At 36.1% G+C, this 20,433-nt stretch overlaps 1 protein-coding gene across 1 annotated transcript in view; it reads left to right on the top strand.

Moving 5' to 3' along the window:
* The window catches only part of LOC121406313 (diacylglycerol lipase-alpha-like), a 114,619-nt gene extending 94,693 nt beyond the window's left edge, over positions 1 to 19,926 (top strand). Inside the window, exons 10-20 of the mRNA XM_041597326.1 lie at positions 4,217 to 4,378; positions 5,572 to 5,652; positions 6,227 to 6,369; positions 8,055 to 8,196; positions 8,789 to 9,003; positions 9,965 to 10,091; positions 11,102 to 11,290; positions 12,299 to 12,449; positions 13,994 to 14,590; positions 15,574 to 15,587; positions 19,782 to 19,926. Coding sequence (XP_041453260.1) covers positions 4,217 to 4,378; positions 5,572 to 5,652; positions 6,227 to 6,369; positions 8,055 to 8,196; positions 8,789 to 9,003; positions 9,965 to 10,091; positions 11,102 to 11,290; positions 12,299 to 12,449; positions 13,994 to 14,590; positions 15,574 to 15,587; positions 19,782 to 19,826 — 1,866 coding nt within the window. The 3' untranslated portion in view covers positions 19,827 to 19,926. The remainder of the gene's footprint in view (positions 1 to 4,216; positions 4,379 to 5,571; positions 5,653 to 6,226; positions 6,370 to 8,054; positions 8,197 to 8,788; positions 9,004 to 9,964; positions 10,092 to 11,101; positions 11,291 to 12,298; positions 12,450 to 13,993; positions 14,591 to 15,573; positions 15,588 to 19,781) is intronic.
* Positions 19,927 to 20,433: the final 507 nt, after the last annotated feature.

Genomic DNA, 20,433 nt, shown 5'->3' on the forward strand with positions numbered 1-20,433 from the left:
TGTAATCATGATTTTATAATTTTCAAGTATATACTTTTGGCAGTAGATGTTAAATTATTTACACAGTAGATGTTCTAGTTCCTTTTAGGGGTTTACTTTTGTGATGAAAGTGTTATCTTTCATGTAATTTTATGAAAACTAACAGTAAGTAACATAAAATCTTGAGTTTATTTTTGCACAGATTTGAAGAACTTTGAGACTTTTCACATTGCTTTAATAAAATTGTGACCAATTCAACTAACTAACCCACACATTTATTTTGCTAATATACCATGTTTTTGAGTGCATGAAATTTTATGAATTATGGCAGCATAGCTGTATCAGTAACACAAACTCGATTGTTTTGACCCATATTACAAAAGTTTTGGTTTGATGTAATTATTCCTTATTTGGTCCACATTTTTTCCATGTTTTGATCAAGAATTTGGTAAAATATTCTAATGTTTTATTATTGGGGGAGGGGTAATTTGAATTAAGGAAAGATCACCAAGTATTACCAAGTATTACATCTGCCAAGTATTACATAAAAGACAATTTTATTTTGATGAATATTGTTTTGACATATCATTTCTGTCATGTTTTTGCATTTTGTTCTCTAAACAACCATTCTATTTTGGGAGTTTTGCAAAAGATGGAATTAGAGTCTTGAACATATGCCAGACTAGGAATAATACATTTTCAAAACATTATGCTAAATTTGAGAATTTGTGTTAATAGTAGCAGATTGCTGAATTTTTCTTTCATTTTCTTTGATGATTTTTTTTTCTTAATTTCATTCCCTCTTATTCACATTTGCTTTACCCAGCAAAGTAAAAACATGCACAAAACATTTTTGCCAAAGGATATGAAATTTTCCGTAGAAATCTTGTGTATATACAAAAGAGCACCTTGGTCAACCATTATTAGCATCGAGTTAGAAATTATATTTTGCATCTTGTTTTTCATTTTACCTTTGTAGCTTAAATTTTACTTTGTTTTGAATATTTACTGCTAAAATTGGTTCCTGCTGATGATTGGTTAGCCATTCACATGCTTCGCTGTGATTGGTTGATTCACACATAATCCATAATAATCCATGTGTCACCCCGCATTTGGCTTTTCAGCTTTATTCGTTATATATCCAGGGGTCATTTCATGAAGCTGCTTTTAAAGGGGAATGAAACCTTTGGAAGAAGTAGGCTTGTGTCAAAACAGAAAAATTTAAGAATAAGAACAAAGAAAGTTTGAGAAAAATCGGACAAATAATGAGAAAGTTATGAACATTTGAATATTGCAATCACTAATGCTGTGGAGATCCTCCCATTGGCAATGCGACAAGGATGTGTGATGTCACATGTGAACAACTTTCCCTTTAAATGATGGACTATAAAATACCCCCCAAATGTTTCTTTTTGCTTTTTCTTAAGGTGATACAAATTATCCATGATGTATACTTATAAAATCTGTATTACATGCCCTCCTATAGAAAGAATACATGCTCTACTGATAGATGTGATAAAAGAGGCAATTTAAGTGAAATATATACTAAAGTAATAGGGGGAGTTATTCACAAGTGACATCACACATCTTTGTCGCATTGCCAATGCGATGATCTCCATAGCATTAGTGATAGCAATATTCAAATGCTCATAACTTTCTCATTATTTGTTTGATTTTTCTCAAACTTTTGTTGATCTGTTTCTTTACTTTTTTCTGTTTTCACAAAAGCTATCTTGTTCCAAAGATTTCATTCTCCTTTAAGCTATACATAACTTACACATGACTGGTGACCATTTCTTAGGTAGTAAAAAAGTCACCCTGAATGTTCCCTCTTTTATAAAAATGGGAGTGCATTTCTCTATAATCCCTACCAAACTTTGAAACATATTGAATTTTCCTTTCAATTGCTTGTCAAAATGAGACTTTCAAACTTCCAACATGAGGGCCCCCGTCTTACAAAGAGTTATGATTGATCCGATTGACCACAACCATGGAAAGCCAGCAACGTCTACATCTAAAATGCATATTGTTCACTTCTGTTTTTTAGATATGATGTATATTAATGCATTCATCGTTTTCTTGAAAATTAGGTGTGCTTCCTTTGGTTTACAAAGAACACTGGAAATTTCCTGTAAAAAAATATGATGTTGATGGCTTTCCATACAGTTGAGGTTGATCGGATCAATCAAAACTCTTTGTAAGACGGCCCCCAGATTTGCTGATTGGGAACCGAAATGATCGAGAATCTTGTTAAGCACCAAAAAACTAGTCTCTAGTCAGACATACATGTAAAGTCATGTGTAGCTTAACAATCAGCTTTTGTAACACCTACTTTTTTTACATTGATGTATTACTTTGATAAATGCGCAAACATTACTTAAGCTATTTAATCTAATACAATTGAATAGATCATGTTATTGTCTTTATAAAACTTGTGTTTTCAGCTAGGGTCACAGTGATGAGGTAGTCATTTAATATTTTGTTGAAAAATAAATAACAGTATTGGTGTTATTTCTAACAAGCACTCAGCAAACTTTATTGATGCCTGAAACAAGTTCTATGGTAATGTTTGCATGAAAATTATTTTTTTCACATATTTTGCAAATATTTGGAATATGTCATTATTAAAGAGTTTTATGAAATAACTGTAATATACAGTGCGTATAAAAAAACGGGACAGATTTGAAATGTCTATAAAATTTTTGTTTCAAATTATGATCTCTATATTTTGGTGTCAATACGTGCTCTGGAGTCTTATCCTTCAAATGCCATTAAAATAATTTAGTTTCGTTCATGCTTGAGCGAACACGGAATGTTTTTGTCTGGGGTAAAAAAGGAGGCTTGCGCCCAAATGGCATAAAATTATCAATATGATGGTCGGACTTCTTGGCAATCAGCAGACTTCCTCTTAACCTTTTCATTATCTTTGCCATGATTTTCGAATTATACGGTCAAAATTCATTTCCAAATCCACTTATTTGCTTGAATAGTTCTGTTGTTGTTCCTTTTTAATATGTGCTCTTTTAGCTTTGAATATTTCTTCTTTAGGCCAGAACGTTATTTTTTTCAAACCAAAGTATGGGAGATCGAGCGTTTTTTTTTTCAAATCCTTTCATTGTGTGCTACAATGGTTATGGTGCCTTTGAACAGTAGCATACTGAGGGGTGGGGGCCTGGGGTGCTACCCCCAAATAAAAAAAATCATGACCAAACAAAAAAGTGGAAAGGAAAATAACAGAAAACATAGAGAGTGAAATATGATATCATTTTCTGAATATTATGTCAAAATCACAAAATTGGATATTTAAATAAAAAAGTGGAAATGTTTGCTTCCTCGCTTCACAACTCTTTAATACATTTTATTCGATCTGCCATATCTAGCTCCAACAATATTGACTCAATGTACCATTGCCATTGAAAGACATGAATCCTTTCCTGTTTGTCCTGTCAAGCACATAATTAAACTTGGTGAAGGATTCAATAACCCCTATGAAAATAGGATTCCTGCCTTTTATACGTACCATAACATAATTTGTTTCACATAATAATTATTAAAAGTAAAATAACGTAATTTTTTTCACATAATAAAAGGATTTGAATAATTACAAATTCTCCCAAGGAATAATGCAAATCTTCTTACTTGGGTTGACAAAAAGTCTCGTCTTTTCTTAATTATGAAGGAATATTCAAAAGGAAAAAGAAGTTTAAATGAAAAACCATATAATTCAGGAAAATAAATAAATTTGTAAATGAAATTTGAAAGCATAATTCGAAAACTATGGCAAAGATAATGAAAAGATTAAGAGGAATCTGCTGAGTAGCCTAACTCTAATCATCAAATTTCCCATTTCTGCCATTTTGGCGCAAGCCTCTTTTTGTACAAAAACGTCCTGTGTTTGCTCAAGCATGAACAAAATTTATTTTTTTGAATGGCATTTCAAAGATAAGATCTTAGAGCATCTATTAACTTAAAAATATAGACATAATGATTTGAAACAAAATTTTTATAGACTTTTCAAAACTGTCCCGTTTTTTTGATACGCACTGTATACTGAATTTATTAATCAACTGCTTGGAAATTTGGAATATTTTAATGAAATAAATATTTATTTGATTCAGAATCACTTATACCAGACAATGTGATTGTCATTAAATTGAAAAATAATGAAATTTTATATTGACGATTTGAGGAGACAACATGATCATTTTTGCATTTTTTTTGTCTATTCGATCATCAGGTATGGGAGACACCATTCTTTGTTGCTCTTGATCATGAAAGAAGGCGAGTTGTTGTTTCTATCAGGGGTACGCTGTCTGTCGCCGACATCGTGACGGACCTGAGCGCTGACACAAGCCCCATCTCAGGTCAAGACGAGTCATCGCCATACCAGGGGCATAAGGTAACCTTTGGAGTGGTAGTGTGCTGAGAAGAAATTTATTACAGGATGATCTGCCTTACTGCCCTTTCACACAGTAAAAAAAATTGTAATTTAAATGATTCCAGTGAAATATAAGGCTAATGACAAATTTTTAGCGCGGGTGAAACTAAACTAGAATCACAAACGCTAATCACAATCACAATCACAAATTCAAAGTTAAGTTTCACTCAAATTACGGCACAAATTTTCTGCGTGAAAGGCTTGACCTCCAGAACATCTATTGGTTGAGGAGCTTATGTGACCTTTCAAGCAATTCTGTAGATAATCCAATTGTCATGCACTCATCGTAGTTTGCATTTGCGATGCAGTGCTTTGATTGAGAATCACCAAGGACATATCTCATTCGTTCGGGAATTCGAAGTTCAAATCGCAGTTCTCAAGTGAGCGTGTAAAAGGTCCGATGATTCTAAAGAAGAATTGCAATCAATTTTACAATGATTTAAGATTCATGTGTGAAAAGGCCCCAAGTCAAATCTCTTTGGGACCAGAGAAGTCTGTTTAACTGAGAAGAAGTTGACTTAAAAGATACAAACAATCCAAGCTTTGCATAATCTAGTCTGAAAAATTGTGTCGACTTTAATAGGTGACTTTTTGATTTCTGGAATTTGGAATTATGTCTATCTACTAGGATAAATTTTTGGAGTGGGTAAAACTGACAGTAGGCCTAATGAGAATTACATTCATGAACTGCTTAATACAATGTTTCTATAAAGAAAAAGCAAAAAGAAACATTTGGGGGGTATTTTATAGTCCATCATTTAAAGGGAAAGTTGTTCACATGTGACATCACACATCCTTGTCGCATTGCCAATGGGAGGATCTCCACAGCATTAGTGATTGCAATATTCAAATGTTCATAACTTTCTCATTATTTGTCCGATTTTTCTCAAACTTTCTTTGTTCTTATTCTTAGATTTTTCTATAACATTTGATTATTATTACCCTGGCCAATGGATTACATAATGAGACTACACGTAAGGTCACCATCTTTCCATCTGAGGGAGAATTTGAACCCCCTTCTCTTTGGACAGATTGATCCATAAAATGATGCATCAAGCAAAACTAGAATTTACTAATTGAATCATTTACTTATTCTCCTGGAGGATCTGTGTAAAGAATCCATCTGAGTTTGAAATTTAATTTGTTTTTTCCAGGGTATGGTTGAAGCAGCTAACTACATCAAAAGAAGATTGATAGATGATATGTTACTACACCAGGCATTCACATCTGATGAGGTATGATTGACGTTTTAGCATTATAAAACATAAGATGGTTAATTTAGATGATCATTCAAATATATCTTACAATATGTATAAATCAATATGTATTGGTAAGAAGTTTGCTCAATATTTTTTAGTTGTGACATTTTTGTAATGTACAGTGAAACCTGTCTATAGTGACCACCCGAGGAAAACACAAAATGTGGCCTTTATAGACAGGTGGCTGCTATAGACAGGTTCTTATACACCCAATCTGCCTCCATGGGAAGCGTTTTAGTGGTAACTATAGGCAGGTGGCCACTAACACAGGTTTGACTGTATATTGATTTTTCTTCATCACCAAATTATTCAACTTCAAATTGTTTTAGTAGGTGTGTTTAATGCCTTTGGTCACTCAAGATTTTTTAAAAAACTTATGTAATGGCTATGCTTGCTGACTTTCAGATTTGTAAATAAGAAAATAATGATAAATAACAATATTCTGATTTCTCTTTTTATGTATTATTGAGGATGTTGATTTTGGTGAAGTTTAATATCCTTTTGATTGAAATAAGAATATCTGTGTATTCTTTTTTAACAACTTTTATAGGCAAGGGGAACGCAAAATTATGAATTGCTGCTGGTTGGTCATTCTTTGGGAGCTGGGACGGCGGCCATCTTGGGTATCATGCTACGGCCAGACTACCCAACTCTCAAGGTTTATGCATACTCGCCTCCCGGAGGATTGCTATGGTGAGTGGGATGATGATGATGATGGTGGTGGTGACGGTGGTGGTGATGATGATGGTGGTGATGATGATGATGATGAAGATGGTGATGATGATGGTGATGATGGTGATGATGATGGTGATGATGAAGATGGTGATGATGATGGTGATGATGGTGGTGATGATGATGATGAAGATGGTGATTATGATGGTGATGATGGTGGTGATGATGATGATGGTGATGATGATGATGATGAGGATGATGAAGATGATGGTGATGATGATGATGATGATGATGGTGATGATGGTGATGATGATGAAGATGATGATGATGAAGATGATGACGATGATGGTGATGATGGTGATGATGATGATGCTGGTGATGATGATGGTGATGATGATGATGATGATGATGGTGATGATGATGATGATGATGATGATGATGAAGATGATGACAATGATGATGATGATGATGATGGTGATGATGATGATGATGGTGATGATGATGGTGATGATGATGATGATGGTGATGATGATGATGATGGTGATGATGATGGTGATGATGATGATGATGATGATGATGATGATGGTGATGATGATGAAGATGATGATGATGAAGATGATGACGATGATGAAGATGATGACGATGATGATGATGATGATGGAGAAGATGGTGATGATGATGGAGATGATGATGGTGATGATGATGATGATGATGAAGAAGATGGTGATGATGGTGATGGTGGTGGTGATGATGATGGTGATGATGGTGATGATGATGATGATGAAGATGATGAAGATGGTGATGATGATGGTGATGATGGTGGTGATGATGATGATGGTGATGATGATGAAGATGATGATGATGAAGATGATGACGATGATGATGATGATGATGAAGAAGATGGTGATGATGATGGAGATGATGATGATGATGAAGAAGATGGTGATGATGGTGATGGTGGTGGTGATGATGATGGTGATGATGGTGATGATGATGATGATGATGATGATGAAGATGGTGATGATGATGGTGATGATGGTGATGATGATGGTGAAGATGATGATGAAGATGGTGATGATGATGATGGTGATGATGATGATGATGATGATGATAATGATGGTGATGATGATGAGGATGATGATGGAGATGATGATGATGACAACGATAATGATTATGCTGATGATGGTAATGATGATGATGATAATGGTGATGATGACGATGATGATGATGATGATCATAATGATGGTGATGATGATGAGAATGATGGTGATGATGAGGATGATGATGGTGATGATGATGATGACGATGATGATGATGGTGATGATGATGATGACGATGATAATGAGTATGCTGATGATGGTGATGATGATGATGATAATGGTGATGGTGATGATGATGATGACAATGATAATGATTATGCTGATGATGGTGATGATGATAATGGTGATGATGATGATGATAATGATAATGATGATGATGACGATGATGACGATGATGATGATGATGATGATGATCATCATCATCATTATGATTGTCAAGAGGATGAGGATGATATTTGTGATAACGATTACGATGATAAATTGATGATGGTGATACGGCTTCTGCTTATGATGAAATTAATGGTGATGGTGATCCTGATGATGCTGTTGCTAGTTGGTGATGATGTTGATTATGATTTATTTTTCATTTTGATTTTATTCTTTCAGCAAGGAATCATCTGAGTATGCTGCTGAGTTTGTAACCTCCCTAGTAGTCGGCAAGGATGTTGTTGCTAGGATAGGTCTCTCTCAGATGGAGTTCCTCAGGGCTGATCTTCTTAACTGCATCAAGATGTGTAGAGACCCAAAGGTAAAACTCTCTTTTATTTTCAAGTTATCAATTAAATTCAATTCACCTCGATTTAATTGCATTCCATATCAAGATAGTAATATCAACATGTATAAACGTAATAATCAAGATTCAATATTTTAAAGCTATGATAAAGAAAGGACAAAATTAATTGTTAAAAGATGGAAATTGGCTGCTGCTGAAAAACCTGTGAGCTACCATAACATGAACAAATTCATCGGAAGACCGATGTGTTGGCTCAGTTGGTAGAGCGTCAGTCTCACAACCGGGAGGTGGGGGTTCAAACCCCGGCTGCGTCAGACCTAAAGACATTAAAAGATGGGAGTTGCTCCTACCCTGTTTGGCGTTCAATAATTAAAGGGATAAAGCCACGGGGGCTGCCGAGCCCACAATCATTTGGGCGAAACAAATTTTTAGAGTATTTTATTTCTGGTGTCTATTCCGAACAATAAAATAAAGATTTTAAGATTTAAGAAAGAGAGACTAGGTAAGAAGGAATAAAAAATCATTACTCAATTTATGAAATGAAGGGTGGTATATGTGAGACTGCATGTCTATTAACTGTAAATATGTTTATCCTTAACCAAACCAGTGGAGAGTTATAATGGGAGAGCTCCTATGCTGCTGCACGGTCCACTCCAAGAACCTGGCCCCCGTCGAAGATGTGGACACGCCGTCTCCGTTTCCGTGCCGACTCAACAAAGCCTTCCATCCCACAAACCACGCCCTGGTGCTGTCGACGCACAGCCCCCTCTACCTACCGGGGAGGGTGCTGCAGATTGTCAGGAATAACCACAAGAGAGAGGGGTAAGTAGCTGATAAAAATACTTGCAACACAAGTTCTACCTCTTACAGAGAAATGTGGGTGCGTTGTGGTCTAGTGGTTCTGACTCTCGCCTTTCAAACAGAGGGTCGTGGGTTCGAATCGTAGCCATGGTGTGTTTTCCTTCAGCAAGAAATTTATCCACACTGTGCTGCACTCGACCCAGGTGAGATGAATGGGTACACGGTAGGAGTAATTCCTTGCATGCACTCACCACCAGTGATGGTAGCTCGAGCTTAAGCCGGGGTAATGATAATAGCAGCGCTTGTATCCTCTGGCAAAAAGCGCTTTATAAATCCAGCTATTTTTATTATTATTAAATGATTATGATTCCAATATTTATGGCAGGAGCAAATGTTTGGTCATTCACATGAACATCTGGGGAGCATTTCATGAAACAAATAGTAAAAGCTGTTATAAGCTACTGATATACTTGTGTCTGATTGGCTCAAAGCAAATTTGTCAGTGAAAATATTATGCCGATCCCACCGCTGCCACCATTAAATCTAAAAAGAGGAATACATTTGTTTTTGTTCACCAGCGTAGAATTGATTGATGATTTGCACAATTATATATTCCATCATTGCAAAGATAATATCACCATCTCATTGAATAATACAAGTCTAATCCCAAATTTGAATATCTATTTCTAAAAAAAGGTTTGGTTCATGCAATGAAAAAAGAGAAAGGGAGTGACTGAAAATTTGAGACTTTATAGTGCAAACCACATGTTTTGATTTATACTCTGCTTGTTGTCCGAGGCAGTAGCAAGCCAACTCAACAATGGAAATTGTCTTTCAGTGCAAGACACCATGGATTTTCACTGATCTGCACATTTTCTGTCACATCAACATCATACCACTGTAATGTCGCGTGCGAGATGCTCAAAAGAAATCAATTTATAACCCTCTACTAATATTTCCATTCATCTCTCTTCCCGCCCAGTATCAGTAAGAAAGATTGTGCTTACTATGGTATCTGGAGGGACCTTGAGGATTTCAGTGAGGTTCTGATTTCACCAGTAATCATCAAGGATCATCTGCCAGGAGGTGTCATGACAGCTTTAGACAAGGTCTGTACCTGGTGTCCAGATCAAGTTTTTGGTCTAAATTATTAGTTTAGATGTTTAGTAAGTTAGAAAATGTCATGTAATGGTATAAAACTTGTATAATTTTATTGATGTATGATGTAATCAAGAGATAATTTACCAAGGGTTATCTAATGGGTAGTGTCATGAAAGCTGTAGACAAGGTCTGTAACTGGTCCAAGACGAAGTTTTTGGTCTAAAATATTAGTTTAGATGTTTGGTAAAGGTAGAAGAGGTCATGTAATGGTGTAAAACTTGAATAATTTTATTGATGTATGATGCAATCAAGAGATAATTTACCAAGGGTTATCTAACGGGTAGTGTCATGAGAGCTGTAGACAAGGTCCGTAACTGGTCTAAGACCAAGTTTTTGGTCTAAAATATTAGTTTAGATGTTTGGTCAGCTAGAAAAGGTCATTTAATGTTGTAAACCTTATATAATTTTATTGATGTATGATGTAATCAAGAGATAATTCACTGAGGGTTATCTAACGGGTGATGTCATGAGAGCTCTAGACAGGGTCTGTGCAGGGTCCAAGTATGTCTTGGTCCCAGTTTACTACATGTAGTCTCGAGAAAGGAAGTAAATGATATTGAAATGTGTATTATTTGATTGATGTAAGAAGTCATCAAGAGATAATTCACCAAAGGTTACCTATTGGGACGATGTCATGAGAGCTTTAGAGAAGGCCTGTGCATGTTCCAAGACCTAGATCTTATAGTCTCAATTACTTCTTTGGACTAGTAGGCAGAAAACACCAACTTAGAGTATAAAAGCATATATTGTTTAATTGATATGTGGTGTCATCATTTCACCAAGGATCATCTATCGCAAAGTGTAATGAGAGCTCTAAACTTGGTGTAGTAACTGGTCTCGATCTAGATCGACTATTACAGCAGAAAAGGCCTGTAATTTTTTTGTGTGGAAATTAATCCCATGTCTGTGTCCAGATTGCTGTCAACTATTCTGTTGTGTCATTTATATTTCTCTTTAGTGCATGGAGTACGGAAAGAGACATGGTCTACCAAAGCGCTGGTCGCAGGTCGGTAGGACCCCCATGAGTCCCCCGTCTCCTAGTCAAGAGTTCAACCAACCACCTTCTTCATCGTCTTCTCATTCATCATACCTGCAGATGAAACCAGCTAGATCAACAAGAGAGGGCGGTCACACTGTACATTTCCAGGTAGGTTTTCTTTGTCCTTTTGGGGTATTATAAGACAAACCTTCTTTAGAAGTAGTGCTGAGACAATATATATTATATTTTTGCTGGGAGAAGTCAGTGATTTTTCTGCGGAGACTATGAACCGCTAAAATAAAAACATACAAAAATCAAATCAAATAATTTCCACAATAACATTACAAATATGTACAAAATAGGAAACAAACATAATTGAAAAAGGAAAGTGAACCGAGTTGATCAAAAGCAATACAAAGAAATGTACATTACTGTGGGGGAGCCAAAGAAGACAAAATAAGTCTTAAAATCAGGCACCCAACATAAAATAAACAGGTAAGTGCTATCAAAATAGACATTCAGTGATACCAAAGATCACTTTAAGATGTATATTTCCTAATCTAGATTTATCTATCGTTGTCTGGACATGGTCATTTTATTCTGTCCATTTGCGACCCTTAGTCCATCTGTTGGTCACCAATGGCTGGTCATTTTAACTCAGCCTCCTTTCGAAACACCTAGTTTTAAAGACCATTTTGCTGCCTCTAAATATGGTTTATGATTAGAGTTTGCCCTACCTCTACTCCTGGGCAGGTCTATGAAATACCTTCTATGTATGGGACCTTTTTGAAATAATACGTCTCTGTCTTAGTGCCATAGTGGTATAGGGTCTTGTTCATGAGGGTGCCAAACCAACAGGACTGCAGTGTCTGTAGAACACAGACAGGCCAGAAAGGCAAGAACTTCCAACCCTGTAGCGGCTACCAGTATACCCTGTCCACACTGCCAGAGACTTTTTAGGGCGTGGTCTGGCTTGACTAGCCTTCTGCTGACCTACCAAGCCTAACTTCTCCAAACCTGAAGAAGATAAGATGGTCCTTGTCTCAATGACAAACAAACTGAGGAGTGCCAAGAACTAACTGGTTTCAACAAATATTGATAAAGATCACTTTTCTTGTCTGAAATCCATGATTATTTCCATTTCTCTTTTTTTTTACTCTTTCCAAAAATCTACAGGATTCTCCTTCCAAATCATCAGGGTCTTCCAACAAATCCTCACCTACCAGAGGATGGGGAAACAAAGCTTCAGAATCCAACAACAACCTATTGCCTTCAGGTCTACCCTCAACCCCAGAAGAGCAGGTGCCGTTCTTGCCGCAATCCTCAGGTATGTAGACCTTAGAGCTTAGGGTTCGCCATGGTCTAGCGGTTCTGAGTCTCGCCTTTGAAACAGAGGGTCGTGGGTTCTTATCCTAGCCATGACCCGTTTTCCTTCAGCAAGAAATTTATCCACACTGTGCTGCACTTCACCCAGGTGAGGTGAATAGGTACCCGGCAGGAGTAATTCCTTGCATGCACTGAGCGCCGATGATGGTAGCTCAAGCTAAAGCCGGGGTAATAGTAGCAGCGCTTTGTATCCTATGGCAAAAAGCCCTTTATAAATCCAGCTATTATTATCATTATTAATATTATTATATTAGAACTGATCTCAATTCCTAAGTTGATAGGGAATTCTGACAACTTAATTTAGGCCAGAAAACTTAGAATCAAATAAAGACTGAGTGCCTTTGAGTCTCCCTTCAATGGCGGAAGAACAGGGCACCGTCTTTCAAGAGTTACAATCAATCCAATCAATCGTAACTCTATAGAAATCCATCGAAACTCTATGGAAATCCATCAGTGTCATAATTTTTTTCTATGAAAAATTTGCACAATGCCCTTTGTATACAAGGAGAAGTGCAGTGAATTTTCAAGAAAACAATGCATGAATATACAGAGCTGGAAAATATTTTGAATAAACAAGCATCATGGATGTTGACATTGCTGGCTGTCCTTGGTTGCAATTGATTGGATCAATGGTAACTCTTTGTAAGACAGGGCCCAGGTGACATTCTTGTCTCAAGTATATGTTTTACAACTGATCTCCATTCATTAGGTAATAGTGATTCCATTTAGCAATTTGGCACCTGAATTTGGACCTGAAACTTTAGAATCATATGACAACTCAGTGCCGTAAGAGCAAGTACCATACTTGCCTCAAGGTATGAAGGTATTGGAACGAATCTCCATTCAAAAAGTGATAGGGATTTCTTTGCAATCTGAAACTGAAATGTAGTTTTGGGCCTGAAACCTTAAAATCCAATGATAGTCTAGTACCTTTGAGTCTCCCCTCATTGCCGGAAGAGCAGGTGCCATTCTTGCGTCTAGCCTCGGGTATGGAGGTACCAGAACTGATCTGTTACTGACTTGATAAGAATTGACACTTGTCTGGGACATCTCCACTTTTGTTTCTGAGACACCACTGCAACTATAGAAGACTACTGGTGACCTCCCCAAGATTTTCAAGAAAGCTTATTGATGCATGGCTGGAAGACGTCTCTGATTAGTCTCCTGCAAGTTGCACCTGTGAGAGCTCAGACCATTTTTGTTGCAGAGACTTACTTAGAACAAATATGGGAGATGTCGCAGCGAAATCTTTTGTTGGTGAGACACAGCCCATATGAAAATTAACCTTCATCTTTCAAATAATATGATACAATAATGTTTTTCTATGTTAGTAATATTTTATTCATGTTTCTTTATTTTTTTTTTTCATTGATCCTATCCTGGTTATTGTCTATGGGGATCAACCTCTTCTCAACATGGTACTGACATTGTCAATGCCTGGATCTTGTGCTTCTGGAAACCAATGGATGTTGATTGACGAAGCAGAACAGTCTATTCCTGATGACAAACTAAGAACTAATTCCCAAAATGAATGGCCAAAAACAACTCTTACGAACCTTGCCTCAAACTGTTCAAGCGAGGGCGCTGCAGCGCACGAGCGTCTAGCCCCGCTGGCCAGCAGCGAATCCTACACGGAGACGGAATCCGCAAGGTCTTCCATCTCCTCCACCAGCTACTCTTCCGTTCTCAACCGCTTCCAGACGTCCCCAACTACCAAAGACGAGGGCTACTGCTACTACGTCACAAACGAGTCTGAATCAACCTTAAATAACAATACCGAAGATTCTGGGGATGACTCAGAGAAGCCAAATGCTATAAGGACTACAGCTACCATTGAATCAATGCCGTGTAACCATGACAACAAGGTTGAGGCGCCCGTTAAGACGTCACCACCGTTAGTCGGACCTTGGAGTTTATTCCGTGGAGGTAACAGTCATATGTTTGATGAAGAGGGTAACGTGAAGGGGCGGACCTCCGCGGATGACAGGTACACGTTAACCTATGATGGGATGGATCTGGATCCTAATACCGGTAGCGAGGGGGGCACGGATTCACCCCTCTCCTCCAGACCACAATCCAATGGTGAGTAAATTTTCTTATCAATTTCAAATTCATAACTGGTCAACTGGAAATTGTTATAATGTTTCTCGTTCTCCCTAGGATGTTCATCTGGGGAGTGTTTCAGGATTCAAATACTAAGGGTCAGTGTTTGTCAACGTTTGGCTCAGAGCAACTTAATCATTGAAAAATTACTCCTTATTTGATTCATGAAACACACTCTCCGCAGGCCAGCTGATCTTGGCATTGTACTGTAGAGTGAAGTCTTGTCAAGTTAGTTTTCACTATGTACCGGTACATGACAGGTTATTACGTACTGCATTGATGAAAGATATTATAAAAAAATGTCTTTTTTTCATATTTAAGAAATCATTCATGGAGAAATAAGTGATTGATATTCATTAATGACCATGCATTTCAGAATCTTTCCATTGGAATTTTTTATTGAGCACTGAATTGATGCATCTTGTTTTTATGATTTGACAAATAATTTCATGCCTGTTTTTCCCAACGAAATGTCTGTCTTTTTGACTTTATTGTGTTTTTGCCTCAATTTGGAAACTATAAGATAAATATTTCTTCTTACTGAAATGTGCTTAGCTGAATCGAAATGTTATGTCATTGTTATTTTTCTTTTTTTTTATGATGCAACAAATGTTTGCTACTTTTTTATGAAAAAGACATATAGTAATTTGTTTTGTTTATATTTTTTCATTCAAACTACAAACTTTATGTGTAGTATGAAAAGGAGCAAAGGTAATCAACGACTTTCCAACTATATGCACAAGACTTACTGATTGAAATAGCAATTTTGATCTTTTAATCTATGCATTTTACATTAATTGACCAAAGCTGGAGCTTAGGGGGGCAATGAAAACAAAATCTTTAAGTCCTAGAGTGCTTTTAGAATGCAATTTCTGATTAATGTATGTTGCTTTCCTTGATCTTTGCTTTGAAATCATCTGCGTTTCTTCTCCTCCATGTTTTCTACTTTGCCGTTCTTGCAGGCTATGAAGTTTATGTAAGAATTCTTGAATAGATTTCGGAATGTACATGTTATTGTGTGGTTTTGAATTTTTAGTGCATGCCATACTTATGATGTCATATGATATCATACAACTGCATATTATATCACATTTTAGGTGTGATTCATTACATGTTCCTACACTCATATTTAGTAGATTGTCCCATAGTTTTATCTGCACTTCGACATATCACAAAAGTCAAATCCCACAAATATGTTTAAAATCCCACCAATATGTTTAAAAATCATATATCCTAATTTTAATATCATTCCCCTAATTTGTCATACTGAAATAAACTGAACTAATATTATAGTTTATACCATTTATTGAGGACTGTGTTTGGGGTTTTCCATAATGCATGCATAGGTCTAGATGCTTTTAGAGGTTTCATAAGGATTACTGCATGATGAAATATTGAATTTCTAAATTTATTTGTATTATAATTATCTCAATATTTGAATAAAGAAATAAAGTTGGTGCATGTGCGTTTACTTGAAGGTAGTCCTTAATACATTGTGTAGGTCCATTTTTTTCCAAGACCTGATAAGTAGAAGTTTCATTTTACTCAATTGATCGTGGGCCCGGCAGCAACTGTGTAGTGCTAGATTAAAGTTGCTCTATCCCGCAAGGATAGGGATATTAACAAAACTGCTTAGTGGCACTGTGATATTAAACATTATTAACAGGTTTACAAAAGTTTTTGGAAGCTTGGTGATTCAATATTTGTTTTTACGGAAACTTGTTGTGCATGCCACTGTGTTTGCATGTATCACACTTTTATTTCATATTGAATTTCATCCTCTTTCAAACAGATGCTAAGAAGAGTAAAAACTTTGAATTCATTGTGTATTTATTTGATATGAATAATTCAGTTTATAATAATTGTGATGCATTTATGAATATTCAGTATCTATGCATGGAATTTGATTTGAATGCGTGTTTCTCAGTGTGACATCATCAGTGTACACTGTAGACTTCATATCATGCATGCTTGGGTGTTTTTTAATCAAACTTCTTTTTGTCAAAAATATTTGAATGGACTGTGACAAATTCTTTCTCTCATCCAAAGAGATTTCATGGGCTGAGGTATATTATAGTAGCTAATAAAAGGAACTTGTAACTTGCCATTAATAAGATGCATGACTGAAAGAATTGGGTGCTTTGTGTTGACTACGCTAAGCATTCTATTCAAATTTCCTCCAAAGTAAAATATTAATGTAAACAAATCATTGAAATAAAATTCATATGTTTAATGGCCATGTCATGAGTCTGTCTCCAAGGGTAAATTTGAGGCTGACTTCTTATATTTCCTTTATTATATCATCATTTTACTCATACATTTATCCAGAAAATAAATGGGATAGTTTGGTGTTAACCCCCCCCCCCCTTCTGAAAAAATTGCAACAATGAAACCAAATGGTGCACTTTGTAATACATATACAGGCAATAATTAACAAAATAGGTAGTATAGTTTGTTATTAATGAAATATTAGTATCACAAAAAGTTTGAGTTTCCCCTTTGCCAATTTACTTGTATTAAGAACTTCAAAGCATCTTTTAACTATAGCTATATAGTTTAACATTTACTATGAAATAAAATGTATTTAAGTCCTTTGTGCTAAAATTTTATTTACAATAATATCCTCTGGAATTAGAAAAAAGTAGGTAGGACAAAATGCTTCAAACATTTTAACAATTTTATCTCAGTGATGGTACACTTTCTCTCGAAAGGAAAATTCATGAGCTTCTTAAAGTGTTCATTCGACATATTCCTTCAACTGAGAGCAGACAAGGAATTATCTTAGATGCAGTTTGAACCTCCTTTTTTCCTAATGGATGCTTAAAGGACAAGTCCACTACAACAAAAAGTTGATTTGAATAAAAAGAGAAAAATCCATCAAGCACAACACTGAAAATTTCATCAAAATCGGATGTTAAATAAGAGTTATGACATTTTTCAGTTTTGCTTTCACAAACATGACGAAAAACTTCCGTTTGAGATCACTATACCCCGGTTTCCCTTCTCATCAATTCTCTTCTCCAAATACGACAAACCCTAACATGCCCCAAGCAAGCAATTTAAGTATCAAAACACCTGTTTCTTGACGTCGGTCCGAAGATAACACAAGAGCCCGGCATATACAGTCACAGTAGGGGGCCACACACGATGGGATGCATGCGCAGCGCTGAGCTCGGTTTCTGCAAAACATGCCGTCATTTTTATTCGCTTACTTTCCTTATTTCGAGGTCGATTTTCTTCGTTCGAAATTGAAAATGGACTAACATTGGATTACTGAATACAATATGCCTTTGAAAACGTGTTTAAATATCGAATACAATAATTTCATTCCGAAGGTCCTACTACAGGCAGAGAAGTCTTACGTAATAGCACAGCTGTTGTTTATCTTTTGGTCCTTTGCTCAACGCTCATATACTGGCCTGTGGGGGTGAAATTGAGACAGCAAGTATTACCCCTGAATTACCTTGCCAAGCGCGCGTGATAAGGGCTTAGAAATAATATTTGGGAGATCCAAACAAAAAATGGGGTATAACACCGCAGTTTGCAATCTGAACTGCAGTCTTTATCCAAACTGGGTTTTCACGTAATGGCAGGTACCATATGCACATCCTAGCTGGTATGCAAATGAGGGGACTGATGACATCACCCACTCACTATTTCTTTTGTATTTTATTATATGAAATATTCTAATTTTATAAATGAAACAAAGTTTTATTTCACCCGACACATGTTGAATTACCATTGTTTAACATTTCATGGTTAAAAAAAATATATAGTTCAGTAAGTTGGTCCTTACTGTCAAATCTGTAAAAATGGAAATATTGTATAATTCAAACAATAAAAAACAAAAGAAATAGTGAATGAGGGACATCATGGAATCTCTCATTTGCATGTGACTAAATTGTGCATATAACTATTTTGTGAAAAATAAGCGAAAATTTAAAATGTCATAACTTTCCTATTTTACATCCAACTTTGATGAAATTTTCAACATTGTGCTTGTCTGATTTTTCTCTGTTCAAATCAAGATTTTTCTGAGGTGGACCTGACCTTTAGATACTGTAACTATTAACTAGTATCTGATACAAAAATCCCAGTGAAATGACCCAGTCTGGCCTGGTTTCAAATAATTAGAATACTAGATTTAAGAAGCTTGTGGTCTGCAGACTTACCTTTTTTTCTGACTTATATTTCATCCATTTGCGATGATCACCTGACATTTTGAATAGTGTGGGATGAAATAATTAACATTAAAGAACAATTAGTTTAGTTTGTAATAGCTTTAAACTGTAAGGAAATCATTTAAAATGTATATCCTGAAGGCCTTCAAGATTTTATTTCACACTTAGTTATGAATGACTGTGGTGAAATTTTTATTATGTCTAGTTACAAAGAACAAGGCAAATCATAAATGATTCAAACTTAAATTTTAAAATGATCACCAAGTTTGCAGTTTGCTGCTTATTAGGTGAAAGTGTTTGATGTTAAGAAATGATAATAACCAACTATATCCTCAATGTTGGTTTGATTTACTGTATAAAAATCAGAACAATTAATGTACAGTGTAAAAAATAAAGAATTACTTTGAGTGTGACATAATACACTTAAAATATGTATGGATCACTCCATTCAGAGCTAACAATATAATGACTTTGTTCTATTAGAGGTCTGATCACATCCTATCCAGATTGTATGATATATATAAATTTTTGGAAGGTTTTTGTACTAGGTAAATGGTTTACATCATGCTTAAAGGTAAAAGAAAGTAGTTGCAGCAAAAATAATTTCATGAGAGAGTCTTTTAAATCAAGGTTAATTGTCACCATATTGTCATGTATCTAGATCTGGTACATTAATGTAAACTTATCCATGTGAAATCATGAAATCTTAGCTCAAAACTGATAATTCTGATGATCCCTAACACAGAAAGTCATGTGTGGGACAGTGTATTAATATTGCTTGGAATTCCGTGCTTATTTTTACCCATTACTCTTCAATTACACATTTTTTTTCCAAAGCTATTTGGCACATATATTCAAGCACTTGGATGGTAATTGTATTCGATTCTGTTTGAACTCATTTTGAGATTGTTACCACAACTGGTGTTTATCTTTAAATTGTAAGCCTATCACTCAGTTATAATTCTTTTAAAAATCTCTGTATCCCTCAGTGGGAGCCTCTGCTAACCAGCGACACCTCCCTGAGGCCAAGCTAGGTCACGGCTACACCGAGTACCTCCCCGTCAGTCCCGACGCCGATGACGACATCGACGACGAAGCCCTCTTCGCTTCCCTCCGACCAGGGCTGTACGAGAACCACAGTGAAAAATCAAGAAAGAGCTATACGCTGCCCATCGGATCTAGCTTTCCACCCTATAGAGATGACATAGAGGTGAAGGAAGGGTCATCGGGGGTCATTCCAAGGAGGAGGAGGAGTTTGGATACGGTGTCGTCGACGACGTTGACATCAGGTAGTTCACACAGTTCACCTCAGCGGCAAGTAGAGGCAAAGACTATCTCATTAGACGTTCTATGATAGAGATTCAGAAGGAGTCAACAACTAGAAAATTTTTATGAGAAATAATAATAATAATGATACTCGTACAAGTTTTTCCAATACTTGTGGCCCAAATTCACAATTAAGGTGGTTTTTAAAACCCACGGTTGAGTCCACGTTTTATGCAGATTTCCTATATGAATTACGCTAAATTTAGTGCGCATCGGGCGCGTGTATTCAAAATTCCAATGCTGATGCGCGCTTTTGTCACAGTCCGCCAACTTGTAGCCTGTTGCTGTAGTTATCCACGCTATTTTATTCATGAG

Source organism: Lytechinus variegatus, chromosome 19 (assembly GCF_018143015.1).
Source record: "Lytechinus variegatus isolate NC3 chromosome 19, Lvar_3.0, whole genome shotgun sequence".
Classification (NCBI taxonomy): Eukaryota; Metazoa; Echinodermata; class Echinoidea; order Temnopleuroida; family Toxopneustidae; genus Lytechinus; species Lytechinus variegatus.